Here is a 27236-nt window from a genome sequence, read left to right as displayed (position 1 = left end):
TATAGAGCTGGGAAACAAGTCTACGCACCTACTTGTATCAGCTCTACCGACGCTTTCGGAACATGTCATCTTAGGCATGGATTTCTTAAGGAAGCGAGACCTGACTATCACCATCGATGGTCAGCCCCTAACCGCAACACGCCTAAGCACACAGGCACCTACCGATCACCTTGCTACGCTAACCGAAAGGCAACATCTTACGGAACAGGAGAATCACCAATTGAATACTCTCCTCACTGAAAACGCAGCAGTATTCTCGATGATCACCGGCCCCAGCACAGCCACCGAACACATAATTCGTCTTAAACACGACCGTCCACTAAAGCAGAGATATTCTCCACGCAACCCAGTGATGCAGGAAGTAATCAATCCAACCGAGCACACAAACAGAATCGTGAAAGCCATGAGTGCACGACGAGCAAAGGCCGATCATCAAACCTGGGACCACCAACTAGCCGAAATAGCTTCCGCAATAGATACATCACCACACGACTCGACAAAAACATCAGCAGCTGAGATAAACTTCGGGTACACACCGGCTGCACCGAAACAAATCCGTAAAGATGGGAATGTGCCTGACGAAGAAGCCACCATCGTGCCGACACTCACCGAGCTTTGGCAAGGAATTTCTCGCAACTTGTTTACTGCAGCAAAACGCCAGAAGAAATACTACGATTTGCGCAGACGACCATGGAAGCCACTCATCGGCGAGAAAGTACTCAAAAGAGCTCGTCCGCTCTCTTCCGCAGTAAACAGATTTGCACAGAAGCTTGCTCCGAAATATTCTGGCCCATATATCGTCAGAAAATTCAAGTCGACCAATACAGTCGAGCATGTGCATCTGCAAGATTTAAAGCAGCTGCCAACCGAATACTCTAGCTCCGAGCCACTTAGCACTAATGTAATGCAACAATAGACGTTGTCAACGCTAATCGAAGCGTCCGTTTGCTCATCTCTTTCCAGATAATCAAAATGACAAGAAAGATATTAAAATTAATTTAAAAATTGGTAATACTAGTTTATAAGACACCTTGTACAATAGGTTAATTTAAAAATTTGTAATACTAGTTTATAAGACGCCTTGGTACTATAGGCTAAGAAACTACTATTAAATAAAGGTTTCCACACCCGCTCCCCGTTCACGGCACACGCCAACTAGGACAGCCAGCCAGCCTCCAGCCGAACCATCGTGGGAGATCTCCTCCGACCTGCCGCCAGCGAAGGATCATTGTCCGAAGTGAGGGGGGGACTGTAACGTGGCTTTTGCCACCTTCCAATAAGTTACGTCAACTTCGCCCCACAGTGCATCATGTACCCGCACCATACGCACACAACGATGCTGAACCCCGCTAGAGCTTTCCACCATACGTCCTAATGCACCATACGCATACTCACCTCGCTACCGCGACGAAAGCTGCGCTGTGCTTGCTATATAAGCAAGCACTTCGCACTGAGTGCGCTCATTTGCTCCAGTTCGCCGAATCGGACGGTCACCGGGAACAGCAGTAGGCAGCGGGAAGTCAACGCCGGCTCATCAATCCCGTTCGTTTCATCACCGTACCCGCTGCAACAAGCGTCAACGCCGACTCATCAATCCCGTTCGTTTTCATCACCGTGCCAGCTGCAATAAGCGTCAACGCCGGCTCATCAATCCCGTTCGTTTTCATCATCGTGCCAGCTTCACTAAGCGTTAACGCTGGCTCATCAATCCCGTTCGTTTTCATCACCGTGCCAGCTTCAATAAGCGTCAACGCCGGCTCATCAATCCCGTTCGTTTTCATCATCGTGCCAGCTTCACTAAGCGTTAACGCTGGCTCATCAATTCCGTTCGTTTTCATCATCGTGCCAGCTTCAATAAGCGTCAACGCCGGCTCATCAATTCCGTTCGTTTTCATCACCGTGCCAGCTTCAATAAGCGTCAACGCTGGCTCATCAATTCCGTTCGTCTTCATCATCGTGCCAGCTTCAATAAGCGTCAACGCCGGCTCATCAATCCCGTTCGTTTTCATCACCGTGCCAGCTTCAATAAGCGTCAACGCCGGCTCATCAATCCCGTTCGTTTTCATCACCGTGCCAGCTTCACTAAGCGTCAACGCCGGCTCATCAATCCCGTTCGTTTTCATCACCGTGCCAGCTTCACTAAGCGTCAACGCCGGCTCATCAATCCTGCTCGTTTTCATCACGCTGGTCTGGCTGTCCACTGAAAGGGGGGGGCGTGGACAATTCGTTTATTAAAATCAAATCTTTTATTTGCTAAGGGTTCATGGGTCCCAAGGCTGACCCTGGAGCGGCTGAGCTTACCTCAGCTATGAACGAGACCCCATTACAGTTTTATGTTTTATGTTCCATGTTTTATATTTTATAATCTACAATTTTTCTCCTACATACATCTTTTATAATATATTCTATCGTCTGTTCCATTATTCTTTTAATTATGCAAAGTGTATGTCTTACTCAGCATTCGATGTTCTATATCTTATATTATACATGATATATTCTACATACTTATATTCTTTGTTTCATATACCACATTATATATTCTATGTTTTTCACTCGCAACTATGTATAGTATATTTTACGAGCATAATCGTCATTCTATGTTATGTATTTTGTATTTATTTTCCTGCTATTTTCCCAATTCCATATACGATATTATTATTTATATATTATGTTCAATACTCAATATTCCTTGCGCACTACTTAATCCTCAAATTTCAGTTGAGTACTTTTAATACCACTCAACTTGCCGAACCTACATTAAAAGCCTCCAGAATTTTCTAACGCCTACTACCGCATAAAATAGCCCATATTTATCTTTTTAGTTGGAAATGAAGGCTTGTTCTTCACTTGCCAGGTTTAGCCCGCATCTACCGAATGTAGTCATTAAATTTCTAGTTGAGTGTTTGTCCTTGACAACAAAAATGTGGCAGTCAATGTTACGTGGCAACCACTTTATGCCACTTTAACCCACAAACTCAAAGCGGCCGGTTGGCAAAGTTTATCTCGGTATGTGTGGGAGTAACAACCGGAAGATTTCTGGTTGCCAGCGCAATCGTAAAACGTGGGTTGGCGGCAAGAGGGCAGTGCGCCACAAGAGCCTTGTTATATTCATCATAATTTCAGCTCAGGCTCTGTATTTTTTCGTAATTTTTGTTGGTTTTTCTTTCGTGGTTTACTGCTTCCCTTTTTTGCACCTTTTTTCTGGAATTTTTTGCAATTTGTGCTATCACACAGCTGCTCATCTTTAACCTAAATTTTTGATGTGCTCGTTTACTAAGTTTTTAGTCTAATTCGTTATGCTTCGCATTTATATTCGAGAGTTAATGTGCTGTAAGTCAGCATTGACTATTTGACACATCAGAGTTGTTTGATATATTATGTTATATGAGTTTGGTTAATCATAAACCATTGTAGTTCAATAATTATTTTTTTGGACCACCGATATAATATACTAAATACTATTTTCCACTCTGAAACATGCCTCTTCCCTTTTAATTCCATCTTCTCTTTAACCACATATTTTCCTTCAAACTCCACATGTCTATCTCAACTTTGTGTAAACACTTTCTTATGTTCTTCTCGTCTTCTTAAATAAATTATCACGTTTTTCTTTAGTTACTTACATTGTTATTGCGTTTCGTAAGCATGACTACGTATGTGCCGGACAATGGACATATACAGCGCGTTATATTCGCCATCAGATGCTTGGTGATGCATAAATCCGAGCGCCAAGTTGACTCAAAGGAAGCTTTGTAGTCATGACTGCAAAAAGAATGACAAGAAAAAAGTATTATGTCTACACATTCATTCAATGTTAATCAGCTTTCTTGCAGAATCAAAATGAAGTACATATGAGTGTAATAAAATCACAAACTATTTATTATCCAAATAGAATTGGAGACTTCCTGCGTGTGTCGCACACAATTAATTCAATAAAGAGAGGTACATGCAAAAGAAAAAAATTCACCGCGTTTGTCATATTCTAGCCATAAAGAGAATGGTTTGCAAAATAAACTCGATTGTTTTGAGGCATATCAAAGATTTCTCAAATATACTATCATGGGTATCAATACCAGAAGAGAGCAAGAACTCGGTTCGAAAAATTTCTTCAGAAAAATATAGAAATTGGGTGTGCTGGGAATTGGGTCCCCATTTTATCTATTCTTTCCAGTAAATTTATGAAAATAATAACTTCAAATGGCTGGCAACTCAAATAATGATTTTATTTTATTATTATACTCACCCACACACGGCCACCCAGTCGCCCTCCTTCGGTGCTACTTCGTGCTGAAATATGATCTCCACATGGCCGGCCTCGAATGGTAAATCGAGTGGTTCCCGCAAATTATCGTTGGAGCGGTTCGATTGGAAGAGCCATGTTTGTAGAATGCGTGAGGCCAGTATGTAATCGGACTCTTTGGGATCGCTGTAAGAAAAATTGGAAAAAGAAGTACAAATTTTTTAATAAAATCGTATTTTTCAACTAAACAATATCAAATAAGTTCAATTATGTATTTTGTGCGCAACAGCAAGGCAGCTACTGTATTTCAATAACTTAAAATTTTGGCTTTACTAAAGCTTCATTCCTCTATGCAAATTCATAATATATTCTTAAATTGTTGTTGTGGCCATATTTGCAAACTAATTTTCAGGTTTATTTTAGATATTAGATACATTAATCTTCAAATTTTATTTCTGTTTTAAGTAATTCGAGTTATGAAGTGTTTTGAACTTTATTATTTTTCGGTTTACATATTTTATGTCTATGTTGCTATTTGTGACGTCTATAATACCATTTCTTGTTGTAAGATAAATTTTTGAAATTTCCAAAAGCCGAAATTTTGCAAATAATTTTTTTTTCTGTTTCTTCTCTATTTGGATGATGATAATTTTTTATGATTATACTCTATTAATAATTCCGAGTTGGAATTATTTGCTGATAAAAAATATTTTTTAATTTTAGTTGTTTAATGTGGACCACAAGCTTAGTGTAGTTCAACTCAATGTATTTTATACTAATTTTTTTGTATGCCGCATGTCTTTACAGTTTCATTTTGAACATATTCGATTACATTTGCAATGCATGATTATAATACTCAAATAATATTTAGTTGAGAATTTGCAGAGTAGCATTTAATATACCTATGCTTAGTTTAATATTTAAAATGATTTTTTAATTCAAAAATACTACAAGAAAAAAAATTTTGTAGTATAAAATTTATTTAATCCATTTAAAGTGAAACTGTATTTATCTCATAAATTTATTTAAGTAAAGTTAAAGTCGTTAGCAAAATTTATTTTATTTTATAAAAGGTGATCCATTTCGAGGTTCCCTTCATTAAAAAAAAGTGCACAGAAAGCTCAAATTTAATGAGAAATGTTTATTATCATTCGAATAACATTTATTTTCCGAAGATTATCTCTTTCAAATGTTGACCGCGGCTACGTCTCAGAATAGCTAAATGACTCGTTCGAGCATTTCTGTTAACTGGTGAATGACAACCGAAGTGTTCGCTCAATAAATCCATTGATTGATGCGATGTGTGGCAAATAATATAAAGATTAATTTAGTTAATGTATTATTTTGTTTTTTTTTCGGGAAAACAATGAATCATAAAAAACACTAAAATTATTTTTGAATTTTTTAGAAAGTAGTGTTTTTGTTATAGTATCTGTGGAGATCGAGCAATAAATCATTTTTTCTACTAAAATACAAGGTTTCTAATAATTTCCCTTAACGTATGCCACCCTTTGACCAAAAATTGTTCAAATCCAACCAAAAATGTTCAAGCCCATAGGCACCGAATATGTGGACCCCTGTGCCTATAGTTGACTTTTGATAGAAAATATCGGTCATTATGTGAGATATGCAATAGAAATTCAGACAGAATCTTTTCCTGACAATAGTATTTCTTGGTACCAAAAATGGGTTAAATCGGGTGCGAAGTAATAGTAGCCCCCATATATCTAATATACAGATTTTCGAACTTCTAGGTGACTCTATGCTGGATATATCCGCCAATATTTGGGCCAACTCAATGACAATTGGAGATCATGTTTTATGCTTAACAGTGTATCTTTGCGCCTTAAATAGATACAATTGGGCGAAAACTTCCCTCCCCCCTATAAATGTTACCAAGATTTTCGAAAATCCACTTGATCTTGCTCCACATAATTGGTGATTGCACAAAAGGTAATTTAATGAAACGCAGGGAACATTTTTTGAGTATGTTGCATATTAGTAGTATGTGGAATGAGCAAAAATAGCTAAAACTGATCGATACTACCCCCTACTCAAATATATGCAATATAAAATGTTTGGTTGCACCCGAAATTAGCCCTTCCTTACTCGTTTTATTTTAATATATCAAATTATTATATTCATTCATGCATTTATATTCATTTTTATTCATAAAATCACTCTGAATAGTTTTGTCTGGTTTTTGAGACCAAATGCTCCTATGTGCGTCAATCCGAGTTGCTGCGAACGGCGCCGAATCGACTATCCATGGTCTTCGTGTAAATTCTCAACTCCGACTGCTAAATTTTCTTTATTAAGTGCTGGACGTGGTCTATTCGGTCGAATATTATCCAATAATAAATACTGGGTCTCAAGGTGGGTGATGGTTTTGCGAATAGTATGTTCAGTAGGCCGATTATGTTGACCATAAGATGAGCGATCGTGCGCTTTGCATTCTTTACAGAGTGTAAATTTTTGTAATAAAGTTGAATGATTTGGAATCACTGTTCGTGCGTAAGTCTTTTCATGATGAAATGCCAAATTATACGGAACAAAAATAGCACGACAGCTTGACGTAACACACGCGTGAACTATCAAAAGAAGACTATTAAAAAAATTCCTCAACTTGGATCACCCGTCATATTCTATGTACCATAATTGTCTTTTTCATACTTTCATTCATATGTTGCATTAAAATAAAGCTCTTAAACGCCCAGAAGAAAACTTCGGGGTCCTCTAAAGTATTGATTCAGATGATCAGCGTAACGAGATGAGTCGATTGGACTTTTCCGTCTGTCTGTCCGTCTGTAACTACGCGAACTAGTCGCTCAGTTTTAGAGCTATCGAGTTATTGTAAGTAAAGCTTTCTTACTCTGTTTTGACAAGATACCCTCATAAATTTTGAAAAGAATTGAAGTGCAAGGAAATTCTAAAATTTTTGAACAAATTATTCAGGTCGAGCCATTATAGGATATAATTCTAATATAAACTGTTTTTTTCCTCTTACAGAAATACTCAAAATTAGTACTGTTCGACCCAACGGCAAAATGGTCTTTTCGTCGACAGACATGCCTTAATCGGACCAAATAAAGACTAAAATTATTGCTGATGAGATTTTTTGTATTTCAGTAAAATATTCTGTTCTTTGAACATTTTTCGGTAGCTGAAGTGATCTGTTAGAATTTAGGTGGCCAGAACCCCTTCCTCTAAAGGCAAATTTAAGATCAGTATTTAGTTCAATATTTTCTTACACTCTTATTTGTATAGAGAACATTTACGAAGGCGATGAACAAGAAATATTTTCTTTATTTTTTTCCGATATTTCCATCTAATTGCTTGGTATACATGACTGTTAACTGATTTTGTATTTCAGAAAGAAAACGTTCAACTAACTAGCGGTTGCATAATTAGATCAGTTACATGCAGTCTGCTGAATGGTCGCCTAGTTACTAAGCGCATTGCTTATGCAACAAGTTGGTGTTGCTGCAGCATATAAAATCAACTTAATTAACACAGAAAAGCAAAAGTAGCAAAAACATACAAATTTGGGAGCGTTATGCAATATGTGCATATTTACATTCTTGCACGTTAATATGGGTGTGTGTAAGTTTACATTTATGTAAGCATGTGTGGGTGCGCAATTTGCAAATTTCATGAAAATCACCGAAAATTGAACAAAAATTAAAAAGTACGCAATTTGAGCAATTCCACAATAATTTTCCTTCTTAATGAAGTTCAAAGCATTATTTACGTAACCGATTTTTGCCTAGCAGCAGCACGCAACGCAAACAGACTCTACATATACAAAATCTGTACGTTGGAATATATGTGTGAAGTATGAATTTATGTATGATTGTATATGTGTATGTATGTTTGTATGTGTGTATGTGTGTTTGTATGCCTGTCTGTGTATAAAAATCCATTTGCATCTAGCAGTAAATCCATATCTCTGCCATTCATCAGCTGAATATCTGCCATCGTTCGAGGGCTGCTTGCCTGCCTGCAGCATTACACTGCACTGATAGCCGGCAAGCAGTGAAATAACGGTGAATTCTCGCAAATTATATTCGCAGCGCACAAAATTCATTATAAAATCTGCTCGCATTTGCGTGGCAAAAAATAATTGTAAGCATTTTGCAGGCAGCGCAGTGCCAGATTGACAGTTGTCGTAAAAAGGCAACAACAACAACAATAGAAATCGCTTTGCATAATGCGTTGGAAGTTTTTCGATTTGATTTATGCGTAAGTATATACACCAGTGTGTGTGTGTGTGTGGCTTGACTCGCTCTGCTTTTGCTTGATTTGATGTGTCTCTGTTTTCGGGTCTGATTGGTTGATTGCCTGCGTGGCTGCTGGGTTGCGCGCCTGGTTGATTGCATTTACTGATTAGCGTTAATTTTGTGGCATCAAATTGGCAAATGCGCTTCCATTGACTGGACTGATTTGAGTTGTCTAGATACATTTTTTTGCAGATTAATGCAATATTTTTGGGTTGACTGAAGCGACGCGATTTTTTGCCTTGAAAAATAGCCCTTTTACGTAGAAACATTTTTTGATAAGCGGTTTTTGTTATTGAATTTTTGTTGATTGCAAATTTTATTGAAGTTCTTTAGTGTGAGGATATAATGATTATATTGATATGGGTTTATGTTAACCTCCATTCCCCGCAGATATACATATGGGATAAAGTAGTATGTTATTTTAAAGTTAAAACGAAAAAAACATTAACCTCGATGACACCGAAGCTAGAATACCCGCTAACTCTAAATAAAAAGAGCTTGAATTTGTTAGATACTTTGTATGGCATCTATAAACTATAATCGTAGAACAAACCAGCAGCTCCTTGGAGAGCAAAGAGCCTATATAATATTTCGATATCCCAAAAATGAGGGAAAAGTTCGTATAAGTTTCTAGTCTATGAATGAATAATAACGTGCAAATATATAATTATTTATACTTTGAGTTTTAAAGTTTTTCCATTTATTATTATCCTAAGCCGCCTATTGAGTACATGTCATATGGGTACGTGCATTTGGGATGATCGGAATATCTTTGAGAGCTTTATAAAGCAGAGACAATTATTTCATTGCGTACTTTTGATGAAGTTCAGTGGAATTGCCAATAATTTCAATAGATTCTTTTAGGTGAGGATACCCTTTAGAGGAGAAAGGAGTAGGGGCATAATAAGGGAGGAAGATACCATCTCAGTCTATACTGAATGGTCTGACGGGTCGACAGACTGAGATGATTTGCACATTTCTCTCTCTATCCGTCTACCGAATTCGGCTAGCATCTTCCAAGCGGAAGTACTGGGCATAAAGAAGGCCTGCGAAGCCCTAATGATTAACTATGAGAGGATCCATAAAGCAGCAATATACACGATAGACAGGCGGCTCTCCTGGCCTTGTCGTTGCCCATGACTAATTCCAGCAAAGTCCTTAACTGCAAGAAGGCACTGAGCTCACTAGAAGACAAGCTCCACCTAGATTTGATCTGGGTTCCCGGCCACAGGAACATTTTCGGCAACGAAAAAGCAGACGAGTTGGCAAAGGCAGGAGCTTTTCTAAACGAATCCGAGGCAGAGTTAATAGAAAGCCTGCAAGGATCGATCAGGAGAGAGCTCAATATGCAATTTCAACAATTAGCAAATAACAATAGAAAAGTATAACAAAATGCAATATAACTAAACGAATATGGACAAAATATGACAAAAAAAGAACTAACGGCATATTACAAAGGTTCAGGAAAAGTATCTACAGAGCATGCGTCCAAAATGGGTATGCCCTATAATAACATCTGCCAAGGTTGCGAACTAGTAAGGAATAAGGAAACAATTATCCACTTTCTCTGTGAATGCCCATCTCTATGGTCGATCCGACACCGAATACTTGGAACCCATAAGCACCAAACCTTGTCTACAAAAAGCATATCGGACATTAGTAGCTTCATCGAAACCACAAACTGGTTTGAACGAGAAGGTGAAACGTGATAGCTTTAATAAAAAGGTCTACGACTAGTGCATCAAAGTGACACAGTTGGTGCTAATTGAGTCTGAAATACAACAGGGCTGCACTCCTACCTACCTATCTACAAAAATTTGTATCTGTGCAATCTCCGCAACATTGATAGATAGTTGGAATTATTTCTTCCTCTTCTTCCACCTCATGAAAATTTCTACAACAGTTCTTCCAATATACTGGCATCTCCGTCAATTGACACCGTCAAAAGTAAGGGCCATATTCCATTCTTTCACTGAAAAAGCTACAGAGCAAGGTTTTGAAACAAGTAATGGTTTAAACTGAGCATTTTAGTTTGCTATGAAATTTCATCCATGATTAGGTTAGGGTAGGTAATCCCTCGGTATGGCGGTAGATCACACTTAAAGTGTTATGTGTAGACCTTTATGAAGCCAAACCAAAAAAAAAAAAATCTATTGTTGAATTAGCATAAACACCTTGAACGTTTCACCTGGATGTTTGAAAGCATGAGATCCGAGGTGTTTTTTCTTTGATCTTGCAAAAACGGGACACTCGCAGAGGATGTGTGGATATGATATTATCGAAAGATGTTCAGTAGGAACTTCTAAAACTATTGCCCAGTGGTCCCTGCTGAGAGCGAATTTTTTTTGCTGCTGGTAGCGAACCAAAAGTACAGTAGTGAACCACAAGAAGCCAACAGAGCTCTTATTCGTTCCCATTCCGCAGTTATTGACACTGAATCTTTTGCCCTACAGTATCTTTCCTTAACTCTGTGGCATGGAATTCAAAGTAGTGTAGTTATAAAATATCTCACAACTCCTTGTTCATCCTTTCACTAGTCTTGAGCGCACAGTCAGCGAACTCAAGCCACCTCGGATTGAAAGATGCTGCAGTGGTCAGTAAGACTAAAAATGGAGCTGCTGGAAAGTTGCCGATAGTGTATGTGCTTCGTAACAAACCCTCACCGCAAACTTAGAACCAAAAAAACTCACCATTCCACTCACATAGCGAGTTGTTTACTCCCCTGCTTGTCTTGAAGGTATGTGAGCGACAGCCAAGGCTAGGCTCGGCGACCTGGTAATCCAAGTATTTTGGAATGAAATAAGTACCCAGATTATCTGAGTTCAACCATGGAACTCGATTGGCTGGCTTTAAAATACTCATTATTTATATATCTAAAGCGAAGACCCCCCATTTACTCTATTTTCATTAGTTATTAAAAAAACATGTTTTAAAAATTTTGAATAATCAAATATGTAAATTTTTAAAATCTCTCTCTTCTTTTTCTCACCACGAAAAATAAATAACTAATTTATTAAAAATTGATTCTAATATTGTCCCTCAGAAAATAAGGTCATTTATGTTTCCATAATTTCACTCAACTTTTGGGCACTAAAAATAATAAAAATTGGCGAGTTCGCTTGCGAGCGCTAAGCACTTGCAATGACTTTCGAAACTGCACTTTCCTCAATATATACACACATACATACATAACTAAGCTACTCAGCTATTTACTCGACCACTTTCAGGCACAAAGCTAATGTCGTGCACAGCTGAGTGGTCGTTTACTTAAATTTGACAATTTTAAGATTGTTTTTGCTTTTTTTGTAATTTTTTGCGCTTTTTCCCTATAGTTTAAATAAATTTCATGCTGATGTTGCTTCTCAATCGCTTTTATAAAGTTATACGCACAAGTTTAAGTCATTTGGCTATCGCATTACCCCATGGAAAATCAATAAAATCAAATTTATGCTGCATGTCGTCATTGTTGTAGTTGTAGTAGTGGCGCTTAGTTTGGCGAAAGTTGAAAGTTTTCACAGAGAATGTCAAAAACTTAAGGCAGGACTGTGATCGTTTGGGTGCGCCTGTGTTCGGACAAAACTTTTTAATCAGTGGCAACTCTCCGAAGAGCGCACAAACAACAGCAACAACAGCACCACAAGCAACGAGCGCAATGAAAAGTTATAAGATATTAACTGGCATGGCAACAAGAAAATTTTTTGATATTTGAGCTGATTTGTTTATGCCGCAGCCAAGTGGTTTCATTGGATATAATAAATATATATACATACACATATATATATATATATATATTAGGGTGCTTATTTTTTTGCAAATGCCTTCTGAATTTTCTGTTTAAAAGTTATTTGCAGTTCAATTTCAGCATGAAATGCACTGCATTTATATGGTACACCATGTCGTATGAGCAACAAAAATGCACGAATCACTTGTATGAAGGCACAGGTGATTTTATGTGTGATTTTAACTGCGTATAACTTTTAAAGTAGCAGTTCAATGAAAAAAATTATTAAGTGCTTTTTTGTAGTAGCGAGAATTTTGTATTGAAAAAATTATCTTTTAAAATTATAGTATTACTTTTTTAATATAAAATTTCCACAAATACAATGTTATGCTTATGGGGGTGGAAACATGTTTGGGACTCAGTTTAAAATGAAAATAATGAGCTTCTTTACTTTTTTTATGGCAAAAACTGAAAAGTCATGAGCCCTTGCAAAAAAAAGTTAACTTTTCAAATAACAGAAACCCTAATGTATAGCCCTATATGTTTATATAAATGTATGTATCCCACCAAATAAACTATTTGCGGCAGATTGTTGTGACATTTTATAGAAAACACATTTTTTCAAATATTTTTGCTCTTTTTATGCACCAGAGTAGACCATTTATGCACACATATATCAACGTCTAACGGTAAATGTGCGTATATACGCTTCAATTCACCTTCCATACTTCTTCTTCTTACTTTTACTAATGAATTGTCATATCGCTTTGTGTTTAGCAAAAACTTTCCATTTTTCTTTACCTTCGCATATTTTCGAAACTACGAAATTGCTGTCATGAAATTAAAAGCTTGAAGCCAAAGTTTGAAGACATTTTGCTAACTTTCGGTCATTACTACGTTCATTTCACACAACTTCATCTTTACAGTTCATATTCTTCTATGGCAACTATGAAGCTAACTGTGGGCGCTTGTACAACTTACCTGCCGCGTGTGTAGTAAGTTTTTGGTAGAAAACTTTTTAAATTTTTATACGAGATAACCGATGCGAATATCGTCGAGTTGGCCATTATGTTGAGCAGCCGATTGGAGAGCCCGATGTCCATGTAAAGTTGATCGGCGAACAAATCATCGCTGTGGAAGAGTGGTGAAAAAAGCAGAAGAGAAGTAATAATTAGTTCAAATGCGAAATTTTTCTTCAATACTTTTTTGTTAAATTTTCTTTGAGTGGCAGTCACGAAATGTTGACTATGTTTTTGATGGCAAGGAAATCAAAATTTTGAGGAAAACAAGTTCTAATTTTCTTCTCTTTGGACTAAGCAGCGCGACCTATTGTATTTGTATGAGTGAAAACAAGTATCGGGTAAGAACACCTACGATGAACATTCCTACGGGAAAGTAGTTCAGTGGATATCTTGTATTCTACTGTAGCCTAAAAGGATTTCACAGTCAGGCAGGAGCGCACGCGAGACTCTTTGCTTAAATGTTAGAATAGCAGACGCTGATGGAGATCCAACTCGGTCCAAATTCGATGTGAGTGGGTTAAGGGTGCCTCCTCTGGATAGCTCATCAGCTTTCTTAGCGATTCCGCTGTGGCCAGTTAGACTATAGTGTTATATTTCTAGTGAGAACAGACACGCCCAGTTAGTGTGCCTAGCGCTTGTATTGCCGCCCGTTGGAGTGAATGCTTTACTCACTGCAAGAGGCTGCATTTCGTAACAGTATATTTACCTTAATAACATTCACTTCTGCATGAAAAACATTACAATGCTCTGGTAGTCTAAAGTTAAGGTTGTCGCTGAATTCCTGACTGAATACTCTCCCGCCTAACTTTGACCTATCCATGAAAAACTTAACTGCGTCTCTTATTCAGTGTCTTATTCTCATCCTCATATCCCTCGCTGGTATGTTAGCAGAGAAAAAGCTGTCACCTGTAGCCTCTGCGATGCAGTGATGCAAGTTTTTTGAAACTCAATTGAAGGAGAAAAGAATTTCGACATGTCCTTGTTCGGACCCCTACATGTGCACAGCTATCATGAGCCTTAGAGCACAATTCGCAGCCGTACACCTTCCGGCAGTGTCCACGGGGCTATGTTTAAAATGGTATTAAGTGGTATAGTAAGTGAACAGTTATAAACACATTCCAGCTTTTTAGGAAGAGACATACATTTAAAGTTGACCCATCTGGCAACGCTGTAACTTTTAACAGCGCTGACAAATCGGCTAATGTCATACCGCGTTAGAAGCGTCATTCGAAGACAATTTATACCATGGAACAGTACACTCCAAAAGAACGCGCTGAAATTGTTCAGCTTTATATTCAAAATAACTTTTCAATTGTGTTAACTCAACGTGCGTTTCGCAAAAAAAATAAAGTGAAAAATGCTCCAGTTAAGAACACAATTAAGTCTTTATACGCAAAATTTGTGAACACCGGTAATCTCAGTAATGCCAGTCATGCATCCAGACAACGCACAAGACGTTCTGATGAAAATATCGAAGCTGTACGAGCCAGTATTGAGGAGACTCCATCGACATCGAGTTATCGCCGCTCTCAGGAATTAGACATCTCTCGCACCACTCTCCGACGCATAATTCATAACGATTTGAAGATGTTTCCATATAAAATTCAAATGGCACAAAAACTAAACCCAGCTGATTATCCGCGACGCCTTAATTTTGGCAAATGGGCCATCGAAATGGCTGAAAACGAACTTGACTTTTGGCGAAAACTCATCATGTCAGACGAGGCACATTTCTCGTTAAATGGAGGCGTAAACAAGCAAAATTGCAGATTTTATGCCACCGAAAATCCTCAATTAATTGAAGAACAGCCTCTTTACGACAAAAAAGTAACAGTTTGGTGCGGTGTTTGCGCGAATATGATCATCGGACCGTATTTTTTCGAAGACGATGATGGAGCCACGACAACAGTCAATGGTGAGCGTTATCGAGCCATGATAACGGATTTTGTGATACCCATTATTCGCGAAAATGACATGGATAACTTCTGGTTTCAACAGGACGGGGCTACATGCCATACAGCTCGACCAACAATCAATTTATTGCGACCATTTTTCCCGGGCGATTGATATCGAAAAATGGTGATGTTGACTGGCCACCGAGATCACCAGATTTGACGCCACCAGATGGGGATATTTGTGGGGTTATTTGAAATCCAAGGTATACGCTAATAAGCCAAAGACCTTAGCTCAACTGAAAGCCAACATTCGACGTGAAACAGCCGCCATATCATCCGAAACATTGGCCAAAGTCATGGAAAATGTCGAAAAAAGAGTGCATTTAGCTGTCAAAGCTAAAGGTGCCCATTTACGCGATCTAATTTTTAAATATTAGCTGAAACAAATCCCCTTGGACCAAAATAAATTATTTTTGAAATGAACAAAAAACATTGTTTTCTTTTGTTCTTTTTTTTTAGAAACAAATGGGTCAACTTTAAATGGCCTACCCTGTATATACTGTAGAATATTATTGGTTTGACTACGGTTTCGTAGAGCCAATAGACCAGCTTTGCTTTGCTGGAGTCCCCACCTTTTCCCTATAGCTCATTTACAGCAATATAAGGCAACTGATGTCTAACTCTTTGCTCAATATTTGACCCCCAGGAAAGTTTTCTTACAAGGATAAGCCTTAGGTATTTCAACATATCAACTTGTTGAAGACGTGAGCCTTCGAAAGTGTATACTTTTAGTAAAAGTCAACCAAATGTTTGAAAATCTTAATACTAAGTATGTAAATGGGAGCTACGGGAAGTATTCAGCCGATTTTATCGAATTTAGGCTCAAGGACACAGTGTTATTATTAAGAGACGCGCTCTGAGTTTTATTTTTAAGAAAACTCATATATTGACCGATATGTGCAGAATAAAGTCATCCGGAAGTTCAAAAATGTTTATGAAGCACTTTTTGCCACTAAATTTTAGTGATATATCTTTATATATTTTTGATTATATATAGCAATTGGCTTACAGAGCCTCTCTGAGGTTTGAAAACGTATGATTAAACTTCAACCATGGCTTAAAGGTGCCACTTTTTCAGTTCAGAGTACTATTTGAGTTTAATTTCGAAGTTTTGTTTCGGTATCTTTATTTGAGATTTATCCATTGTAAAATGAAGAAGCTATTAAAATTTTAAGTTTCTTATTTTGAAAGTATTCGTACATTTCTATCGATCATGGGCATTTTCCGTAGCGATTTTGACCCACTACCAACCTTCTTCAAGTACCAAAGAACAGCTTTATCAATATTAATCAAGATATCTGCATTTTTACTCAAGTTATCGATTACATGATTAGGAGGACGTACCGATGGACATCCGGAACTCATCTTGTCTCGTCTTATTGAGCATGATTGATATACGATATATAACTCTAGATCTATCTCTCTCTGTCATAAGTAATCGGTAAACAAATATCATGTTGGTAGTCGAAAAAGTTTTTCGTACTACTAATCACCATTTTGGTAGATTCTTTTTTTGCTAGTTTTCATTGGTTTCTTGCGTGGCATTTTGCCCTTTTATATAAAAAATATCAAAATATAGCGAATTTCTCCATTATTTTCACTCATTTTTGAACCGTTGCAACTTTTTTCAATTTCTCTGAATTTATTTTTTTTTTGTTAAATAAAGCTTAAAATCTTACCTTTCCGACACAAAATGGTATAACACATTGTGATTGGTAGCACTGGTGATAACATACATATATGACTGCAACGACATCTATTGACAAAATACGAAAATACTTTTTCGACTACCCAATATATGCATTTATCACTATCTCCACACTTTTAAGCCTTATATTTTTAATCTTCTAAAATATTATACTACTGCAAATCTCTAAAATCCAGCTGTACTCCCAACTACCATACAGTATTTCATAAATCCCAAGGCTAACCACAATTCCCACCTAACACTAACATATTCAACTCAACTAAGTAATCCGCCAAACTTTAACATTGTACGCGCATACTATATACAATAAATATCTGTGTGTAGGTGTCTGTTGCCACACTAAATTTCGCCTAACGTTGCAAAGTAATTGCACTTTGTGGCATCTACTTTTTGCTGCTTGATTTCTCAAATTTCTCACAGCTAGCGCTATTATTACAACAAAACACACAGAAAGTGACTGCACACAAAGTACGAACAGGGGCTAACACAATGTTTGCACACTTACCCGTAGATCCTCAAATTAAACGGCAACGTTTTCACCGAAGTCATATAGATGCGCAGCGAGTTTAGACGATCCAACGACAGTGAATCCTCATCGACCGTGAGAATACTGCTGCCACCAACAGCATTGCCACTGCCACCACCACCGAGTGTGGCGCCATCGTTGCGCAGTAATGTTGCCAGCGCCGAATTCGTTGCGGTGGCGGAGGAGCGTGCCGGTGACATGGCATTACCAGCAGCTGTTGCCGCGCCTGAAGTGATTTCTGTTTGTGTTGTTGCCGCTGAAGCTGAAGCGCCGGATGCGGATGCCGATGATATGGCAATATTGTCGGCTGTTGCTGCTGCCGCCGCTGCCGCTGCCGCAGCTGCTGCTGCTGACGTGGATGATGTTGATGTTGCTAATTGAGATGCTGCAATTGTTTCACGGTTCAACGCTGCTGATTGTGTTAAGAGTTGCAATTTTTTAATTTGCTGCAAGTGAAATTGAAAAGTGAAACACGAGTGAGTGCGAAACAAAAACAACAACAACAAACTGTAAATACGAGTATAAGCAAGTTAAGTGAAAGGTAATCGCCTGTGTTGTGTTGAAGACGTACATAATTAAATTACGTGTAGAGTTTACTCTATTGAGTGGCACAGTGTTGTCGACGTGAGTGATTTACTGCGGCACACCTGTTACAATCTAACTTGGGAAATTAAGTTGAAGACAGATTGGTTTCTGGTTTTGCGGCATAAGCGGGTGTTGTAAGTGAGTTTTTATAATTTTGAGATCTGTTTCGCTATTTTGCGTTAAGTGAAGTGTGGTTAGTTTAAGTTTCTTTTGCTCGATGTGGGCTAAAATGTGTTGAGTTTGTTTAGGTTTTGGAAAATTTTCTTAATTTCAAGAATTTAAGTTAAGTTTAGTTGTAAAGTTAGTTTTAGTTGGAAGCGTGGTTGATAAAAGCCTCCCGCTGAAGCCTTCCGGAGTTTGCTGACTAATAATAGGTACCACAATATGACGACTTTGGCAAGAACGGACTGGTAACAGTTCCCTCCTGTGGCAGATAATAGATATCTAGCTAAAGCCTGACCTTCCAGTTGGGTATTCGTAGCTCCTCAATAGCTTAGCACTCAAATAGGAAATCTTATAATGGATGGGGGCTTACAGTGATTAAATTTTATCAAAAATACAATCCTTCGATTGGTACATAGTCTTAAAAGACGTTCGAGAGGTGGTTGAAGACATATGTACCTGGGCTCATCCTGAATAGAAAGCGGGCTAACAAAGCGAAAACCTAATGAACAAAGCTGAAAGTGAAGTTGGCCTTTGATATCACATTATTCCATTAATTTAACTTATTTTAATTAATATTGTCTAATAAGCCAAGCTAAGCTCTTGTAATAAATGCTGCCTCTGACTTTGACCTAATTTCTCATACAAATAAATTGTCACCGCTTTTTCTAGTCTGCATTAATAAATAAATTTGTCAGCAAACGTCAATCTATTTGTCTTTATTTATTTATTGCGTCATGCGATCAATTTGTTTGCTTAATTTATGACTAACAAATTGACAGCTCAGCATAAACTGCAGAGACGCTTGCGGACAACAACAATCTACAAGCTATCTGTGCTACCAATATCCGCTCTGCCAAATCAGGCTTGACATTGACATATAAATTACATGGTACTTAATTTCTGTATCATCTCCTTTATGCTGTTTAAGTATTTCATGTTCATCCGGATTTATTTGTTGACTTTTTAACTGAGCTGAGCTTAGGCGATTCATTACAGTTGAGTCAGCAGACAGGAGAATATATTGACATGCATGTAATTTCGTGAAATTTGCTATGCCAGAATTTTTGTTAAAGCAAATTTTTGTTTATTTTTAGCCAGCATAGGCACTTGATTGTATAGATAGCGTTGTACTTGTGTATGAAATCAAATGGAAAAATGGAATAATTCATGTTGCGAAATTGTTTAGAAAATAAACCAAAAATTCTCACGAAATTTTACAAGTTGTTTACGGTTGGAGAGTGATTTTCTGCTTGTTAACAGTTTATCTGTAAGCAAACGTGAAAACAATTTGTTATATCTAAATATAACTGTCTAAAAATTTTAATTTTATATTTTTCAGGTAGCAAAGTAATGGGTGACGTCTGTATAAGTTTTCAACCAAAGCATTTTGTATTCAGATCGAAAGCATTGAACTTAAATTTGTAATTGAATATTTATGTATGGAACAATGATTATGAAGACTAAATGAATTTTTAAACTTCGCACAGAATATATTATTTTCCTACGAAGTTTACTTATAACACCCAGAAGAATTGTCGAAGATTCTGTAAGTGTTAATAGAAAAAATTATCAGCGTGACGAGCTGAGCCAATTCAGTCATGTGAGTTTGTCTGTATGCATATAAGCGAACAAGTCCCTAAACTATGAAATATGGGTATACCAAACCACAGATTGCATGATCTGTCCCACCTTTGAGGACTTCTGAGCCAAAAGACATCTATCCTTAGAGCGAAAAGAACGTACTATCTATCATCAATCTTTCAAAGAAAGGCGATAAGTCAGAGTCTAAGAAATGACGCGCTTTCCTCCATGATATTTATGCTAATCAGGTAAATAGCTTACATGTTATAGTGGAGCAATTAGTTATCTGGTGCTCCTTCCTCTATCTTATGAGGTGGTGGGGTGTTCAACATACTTTAACAGATGCTGCATTTCATGCAATCTGGAAAATTTTAGTTTGTAGAGGGGTTCACTCAAAACTAATTGAACTAATAAAACCAGGTTATATCATCGGGTTATATTTAGTAATCGAGTTGCCGCATTTTGTAAGAAAAAGAGCTCAGTATTTGAATAAAATTTGGGGTGGGAGTCTGTCAGGACTACGTACTCTCAACACTTTTGTTTAATATTGTATTGGATTTAGTGAAGAAAAATCTACGCGTGAAATGAAAGGAATTATCTAGGATTTGTAGTTTTGGCTCGAAGACCTACACATATATCTCGTGATATACACGACAAAACAGCTTGCTATCAACTAGCTAACAGCATCTATACATGCATAGAACTGGCAAATGCAAAATGCTTTAGTGACTTGGCTTTGTAAAGGAATCATTAAAGGAATTACCAACTGTATAAAGAAGGCCAAGCAAGCTTACTTTGCCCTCCACTCGATCTGAAGCTCCTAGATCAATACTCGCAGAACCAAAATAAAAATATTTCATTTTAGTATTGAGATCACACTTCTATACAACTGCAAAACATGGGATATCATCGCTTCTAATACCTAGAAGTTACAACTTTTCACCAATCGATGCCTTCGCAATATTTGCGCAAACATTTCTGAAGACCGAAAATACCAAAATAAACTGTTGCTGGCTCCGGCATATGCAGACTCAAGATCCAGGCACAATTACCGGTAATACTATCGACTGGAATCCACCAGGCAGCCGACTTAAAGGTCGACAAGCTCTAACCTGGAGAAGAAATTTGGACATCGAAATATCTATGATCTAAAAGAGTTAGAGTCAATCAATGATGCTAGCACAAGACTCAAATAAAGGTTGTGGCTCTTTCCTCACCAGTGGAGCCGTATCTATGTATAAAAACATAATCTCCAAAACTGTCTTCTCACCAAGATAAGAGTGGGAAACAGGCAAGGCGGACAGGGACGCAGGGAAAGTTCCATTAATGAGTGGAAGGTGACGTATTTTTAGTAAAATCAGACACCAAAGTCGCCTTCTTTATAACAGACCACTGCAGCGGCTTTCAGATATTATAGTTTAATCAATATTTTTTGTTCTGACAAAGAATGTGCTCACAACAAGGAATAAATTTATATACATATATACATTTTACCTAAACAGCTTCGAAAAACACTAAAGTATTGTAAGTTTCATCAAAGACGGTGAATGAATTTGATTTCTTTGTAGTGTTGGGTTCCAGAAAGAAGGAATTTATATGCTTCTGACTACTTGTAGATATTTAATAACCTAAAATGTTATATATAAATTAATATAGTTGAGTTTCAGTGGAATCAATTCCTGACTTGCTGAACATGCAGCTAAAGTAACATTAATGGATTGTGGGCTGTACTTGTTGACTATTAAAATATAAAAGGAAAAAACGCCATTTAATGACTATTTTTGAAGATGTTAGAAGGTAAAATGAGTGTAGACGATAAAACGTACAGCTTTGTATAGAAAAATAATCGCAATTATTGGTCGAGTGTTTTCCATTTTTTTTTTTTTGCTTTTATGTGGTTCAGAAAAGAGACAATAGAGTGACAATATTTTAGTCCCGCTAATTCCAAAATGGGCCTACTATATGGCTAGATGCGTTGTCAGACATAACAAAAAAATTTTCCATAATGACACAACTGTCAATTAACTTGCTGTGTTTCAATCATGTAGTTAAGCCTGCGTTTCTATCCGTTCGAAATTCATCATCCTTATGATATTAATTTATGGCTGTTTAAACATTTTTTTCGCATAACACTTCAGCTCTTATATTGAGGCGCAACTCTTCCTGTGTTATTGTACTCCCAAAGCACCCCCTTCTTCTAAGATTCGAAACTCTGTTCGCCATTTTATGAAGCGATTACATTGAGTCAATAAGCAGAATTTGAATTATTACCGCCGTTTCTCAGTCTATTGAGCTGTCTGCTGTTTGCTGGCGTGCTGGTATCTTGCATGTTATAAGCTTTGAAGTTTGTACTCTGCCATTTTTGCTTTTGTGAGTGGATTGCTTCTAGCTTGCATTATATTAGCTTTAACAACCCTGCACTAGGCAGCTCGAAACAAAATTGTTACTCATAATTTATGTTTAATCTCTTGATATCGACATTGAAAGTACATTTTACGCACAAGTAATAGAGTAATAAATGTGTTAACGACCTTATGAGCCGTGAAATTGTATTTATGGCAATAGAAAGGATTATTTTGTTGCAAAATATTTATTTATTTGCTTATGAGAAACGGAAAAATATTTATTTTCTGGCAGGTTGCAAACGTAAAGACGAAAAGTACATATGTTAAAGCTGCTGAAATACAAATCTTGCTGAAAAACTCATGCTGTTAATGGCTGGGTGTACGTGGCGGATGAGTGACCTTAAATATGTTTTCATATTTTATAACACAAAATAGTTGACATATTCATTTAAAAGTTTTTAAGGTTATTTCTCATAGTATTAACTATTAAAATATGCAAAATTAAAAAAAAGAATATTTATAAAATTTTTACAATAAAAATTTAATTATTGAAGTGTTCTGAAGAAATACAAAAAAAATACTAACATTTCAAAAAATATTTGTTTCCCACATTTTTTAAGCCGATTATCAAAAATGTTTAACATTTCACTATTAATCTAAGTCACTTTAGACAATTTTCATTTATTCCAATATATAAAAATTATTTCCATTAAAGCATCCATTTACGAATTTAAAACCATTTTTAAACCTTTTTGTATACAAAATTTAAAATGCTCTGTCTCTTGTCTTTCTTTTCGATTAACCAATCAATGCTTTCACATATACACTTACATTTTTCTGTCACGCATTTCGAACCGCAACAAACAACGAATTGCTATCTCTCCCAAATTGCTGGAATTTATTCGTTTTGCACATGGCAATCGCGCCTGAATCTATGCTGCTGTTCAAAATCTCGACGCATTAAATTGTTAGAAGCTTTCGTTTGTTAGTTCAATTCGTGCATCATTGTTGCACTAAATTGAATTTAAATTTTTTACAAGCTTTCGAACAATCAATAGTTGGGAGACAACAAATAGCAGACGTGCATTTGTATATTTTGTATATTTGAGTGTTAGGGGGGGTCAGAAATAAGTAAAATAGATTCTATGCGTTTAGATGATTTTTCGAAAGAAGAAAATATACCTCGAAGACAGGGTATTTAACGTAATTTTAAGAGGTGTCGGTAAGCGCTAATTGTTTTCCATTTAATTAAGGCTCAAAATAGTATTTTTTTATTAAAAATTGATAATTTTTACAGCGTTTGGATTAGAGGTTTTTATATTACGAATACTGGTGGAGCAAACATTTTTCTTTAAAAAATCTACCTCAAACAGATTTCTTTATTTTTAAGGACTCGGTGAGCATTCAATGCTTTCCATATAAACAAGACACAAACATTTTTTTTTTAATCTATAATTTTTAAGCCGTGTAGATCAACATTTCTACATCGAGGATTTCTGCAGAGTTTCAAACTTTCAAAAAAATTCGAAATTTCGAATTTCGAAAGAATAAATTAATTGAAAAATTCATATATTTAAAATCATAAAATAAGATGAAAAAAATTCATTTTTTTTGTATTTTCTATTTTTTTTTTGGCTCACCCTAATGCAATTTTTTTTAATTGGAAAATTTGTATATTTAGAATTATAAAAATGCATTACAAAGTGAAAAACCATTAATGTTTAAGTTTTATTTTTGGCTCACCCTAATGCACATATATTGTATAATAGTAGGTATAAGGTGACTGTAAAAAATATAGGAAAATGCTTAAGTTATACAAATATAGCCTTGTGTGTAGATAAATATATGAAGCTATAAACAAACCCAATAGGAAATTGAAGTAGGGTTAATAAAAAATATTTAAAATTTAAACATTTTTAAGCATTATTTTGGGTTATTATATTTAAAAATTTAATTTTAAGTATTTTCAATATTTATTGAAGAGATGGTTATTGAAATAATTTAAAAATTTATTTATTTTTCATTTTCTAATTTTTTCACGCTTGATTATGAGTTAATAAATATTTAATAATTTAATTTTCACTATTTTTAATTTTTATTCAAAAAAATAAAAAAAAATAGTTTTAGAATAAAATAATGATAACTCACATTTTGAAAAGATTTTCTATACTTATTTGGCAAATTTTCAATGATTATAATGTAGCCTAAAATGTCATTATTCCCAAACAATTATCACTCATTATTTTTTTTTGTATAAATGGCAACTCTGTAATAAACTAAATTCATTCCCAAATTTTATGTTTTTTCTAGGTGGCAACTTTCTGCCAAATTATGCATAAATCAAAGATTTTCAACAAATATCGGCTTAATAACTGTATTTAAAAATTTCTTGATTGTTGGCAACTCTATGCCAAAATATGCATGCATTTCAGAGATAAGTACCAATTTGGTGATTGTGTTTAAAAGTTTTTTGCTAGCTGGTAATTTAATGCCAAAATATATATTACTCAAAAGTGTTATATCCCGTACATCAATCTGACACCTGTACTTTATAATTTTTTTTAATGGCAACTCTATTCCAAAATATATATGTTATTGTCTGCTAACTGGCAACTCTGTGGCAAAATATGCATAAATCAGACATTTCGAGATTATATTTATTTAATAAATTTATTTTATATTTTTTTGCGGTGTGGCAACACTGTGTAAAAATATACATTAATGAAAGATTTCTAGAATATATCATTCAGATAAAAATATTTTATTATTTTCTACTAAATCAATAATAATCTAAATTTGGTACTTATATTTTATAATTTTTTGCCAGATGGCCACTTTGTGATATGTCAATTTGATTCCCATATTTTTTAAATTTTTTCAGGCATGGCAACTCTTTTTCAAAATATGCATAAATCTAAGATTTTCAGAGTATATCAAATATATCATCTTGAAAAATGTATTTAATGATTTTTGCTAGATGGCAACTCTGTGGTAAAATATGAAAAAATAACAGATTTCTAAAATATAGCAATTTGATGCCTATATTTTATAATTTTTTTAAAGATGGTAACTCTATGCCAAGAACGAAATCTGATAACTGTTTTTATAATCTTCTAGATGGCAACTCTATGCTATAAATCAAAAATTTCCAGAACTTATATCATTTGCATAACAATATTTTACAATTTTCCACTAAATTCTCTAAACATAAAATTTTTTCAAAACTTTTCGTGATTCCTACTGGGTATGTACTGCAAAATTACATATGAGCTAACTGTGTGTTGGCAACAGCGAGTGAAGTGCTGCGGAATAATAAATACAAATTTGAAATTGCAGTGAAAATCAAAATAACATCGGCACCGAAAAAGAAGTGAAAAGAGATGGTTTGGTGGATCAAAGTATCGAAAACAGGAGCGCCGATGCAATCACTGAAAGGCGATACATACAGATATGTCTACCATATGCGTGAGTTACATGCCTTCGCATAGAAAACGGCACAAGGCGCAACGTCGCGACATACAACAACACAACAAACGGTAATTTGGCGCGGCGAGCGGAGCGCAACGAAATGGAAAACAGCGAATTTCCAAACTATCTGTCGGTATTTGTAGCATTTCAGGCAGGCACACGCATTCTATACAAAGGTACATATACATAGTTACATACATATACTATACTTACATACCATATATATGTATGTATATGTAGCATACCCTTTCCATCAAGTAACGGCATGCGCCGCCTGTGCTGACATTGTAAGCGTATGCGCGCTCGCTTGTGCATTTGCCACATTATCCACATGCCATTGCATCGCGTGCAACGCTCAACGATTTCTTCTAAATTTGCTGCAAACAATGAGGCAAAGCCAAAAGCAACAATTGCTGGCGCCGCTCGGCCCCCTCCTGCTGCTGCGCACGCACGTTACAGACAGTTCGCTGCTGTTACTATGCTTGTTTCAGTTGCGCTGTTACTTGTTGTTGTTGTGCATGTGCGCGTTAAAAGTCATTGCATGCGTCAGAGCAAGATTTTCGACGTCATCGCTGCCAAACTGCCAATAAAGTTTCGCAAGTTATTGGCTTTAGTCAAAGCGCAGTCGGTTTCTTATTGCCATTGTTGTTGCCGTCGCCAGTTGATTGCTTCAATTTGGTGTGTTTGTTGCTTGTTTTTGTTTCTGTTGTGCTGCCGCTCTCATGCGCATGTTATGTCGGCGCAATTGCTTGTCGTGACTTTGATGTAACGCGATTATTTCTTGTTTTTTTTTTTTGTTATTGTGCGCCTTCATTCAAGGAAATCTAATTTAACGGCATATCCGTGTGTGTGTGTGTAGTTGTATATGTGTATGCATATATTAAGGTGTCTAATACATCTTACGTATTTACGAGCTTGTAACAGTGAGGAAATGGCATTACATATTTCTTAAAGCTTGGAAATTTCTAATGCCTTAAGGATTTAAGATGTAGAGCAGATCGGATGAAGTAGTCTTTAATAACTCCATATTCCAGCAGTGAAAATCTTCAAAAGTTATATTTTTTAGGACGCTAAGTTTCTCAAAAACTGTAAAATGGCAAGCTCAGTTAAATTTCACTTGAATTTAATACAAGTAATCTGAAACCTCGTTGGTAAAGCCCTCAATGACCAAATAGCCGGCGACGATCTGAAGATTTTTAGCTTGTGCTTGTGCCTTCAAAATAGGGCACAGTATTCCATAAAAATTGTATAAATAAATAGAATGTAAAAATTTAGAAAGTTAACAGAAACAGAAACGGTAAACTTATTACTTTTTAATTAGCTAACACTTAAATAAGGACAAAGTGTTAGGAAAAGTAAATTTTTATAATACATTATTATAACGTAAACCAAAATAAATCAAATCTGGAACGCAAATAAAAACAAAATTGTTATATTTAAAAAAAAGTGTCCATAGAACGGTACTATATGGGATTAAGGGTACGTGGTTAGAATTTTATGAAAACCAGCTTAACGATTTGTAGTATGAAGCACTTGGGAATAATAACTATAATACAAAACAGAAACAGATTTTAGAACAGAAATATTAATGACTTGTAATAAAGGGTGATTTTTTAAGAGCTTGATAACTTTAAAAAAAA

General features: G+C 36.0%; 1 protein-coding gene across 1 annotated transcript in view; it reads right to left on the bottom strand.

Annotated features, from left to right (window-relative positions):
* LOC109579481 (uncharacterized) overlaps window positions 1-27236 on the bottom strand; it is a 319803-nt gene that overhangs the window by 54616 nt on the left and 237951 nt on the right. The window contains exons 12-15 of the mRNA XM_049446659.1: window positions 17432-17898; window positions 13223-13372; window positions 4244-4426; window positions 3624-3762 (exon numbers count right to left, since the gene is read on the bottom strand). Of these exons, the coding sequence (XP_049302616.1) occupies window positions 3624-3762; window positions 4244-4426; window positions 13223-13372; window positions 17432-17898 (939 nt within the window). The remainder of the gene's footprint in view (window positions 1-3623; window positions 3763-4243; window positions 4427-13222; window positions 13373-17431; window positions 17899-27236) is intronic.

Source organism: Bactrocera dorsalis, chromosome 1 (genome assembly GCF_023373825.1).
Source record: "Bactrocera dorsalis isolate Fly_Bdor chromosome 1, ASM2337382v1, whole genome shotgun sequence".
NCBI classification, from domain to species: Eukaryota; Metazoa; Arthropoda; class Insecta; order Diptera; family Tephritidae; genus Bactrocera; species Bactrocera dorsalis.
Note: the sequence above shows the minus strand (reverse complement) of the source record. Positions and strands in the feature narration are given on the sequence as shown.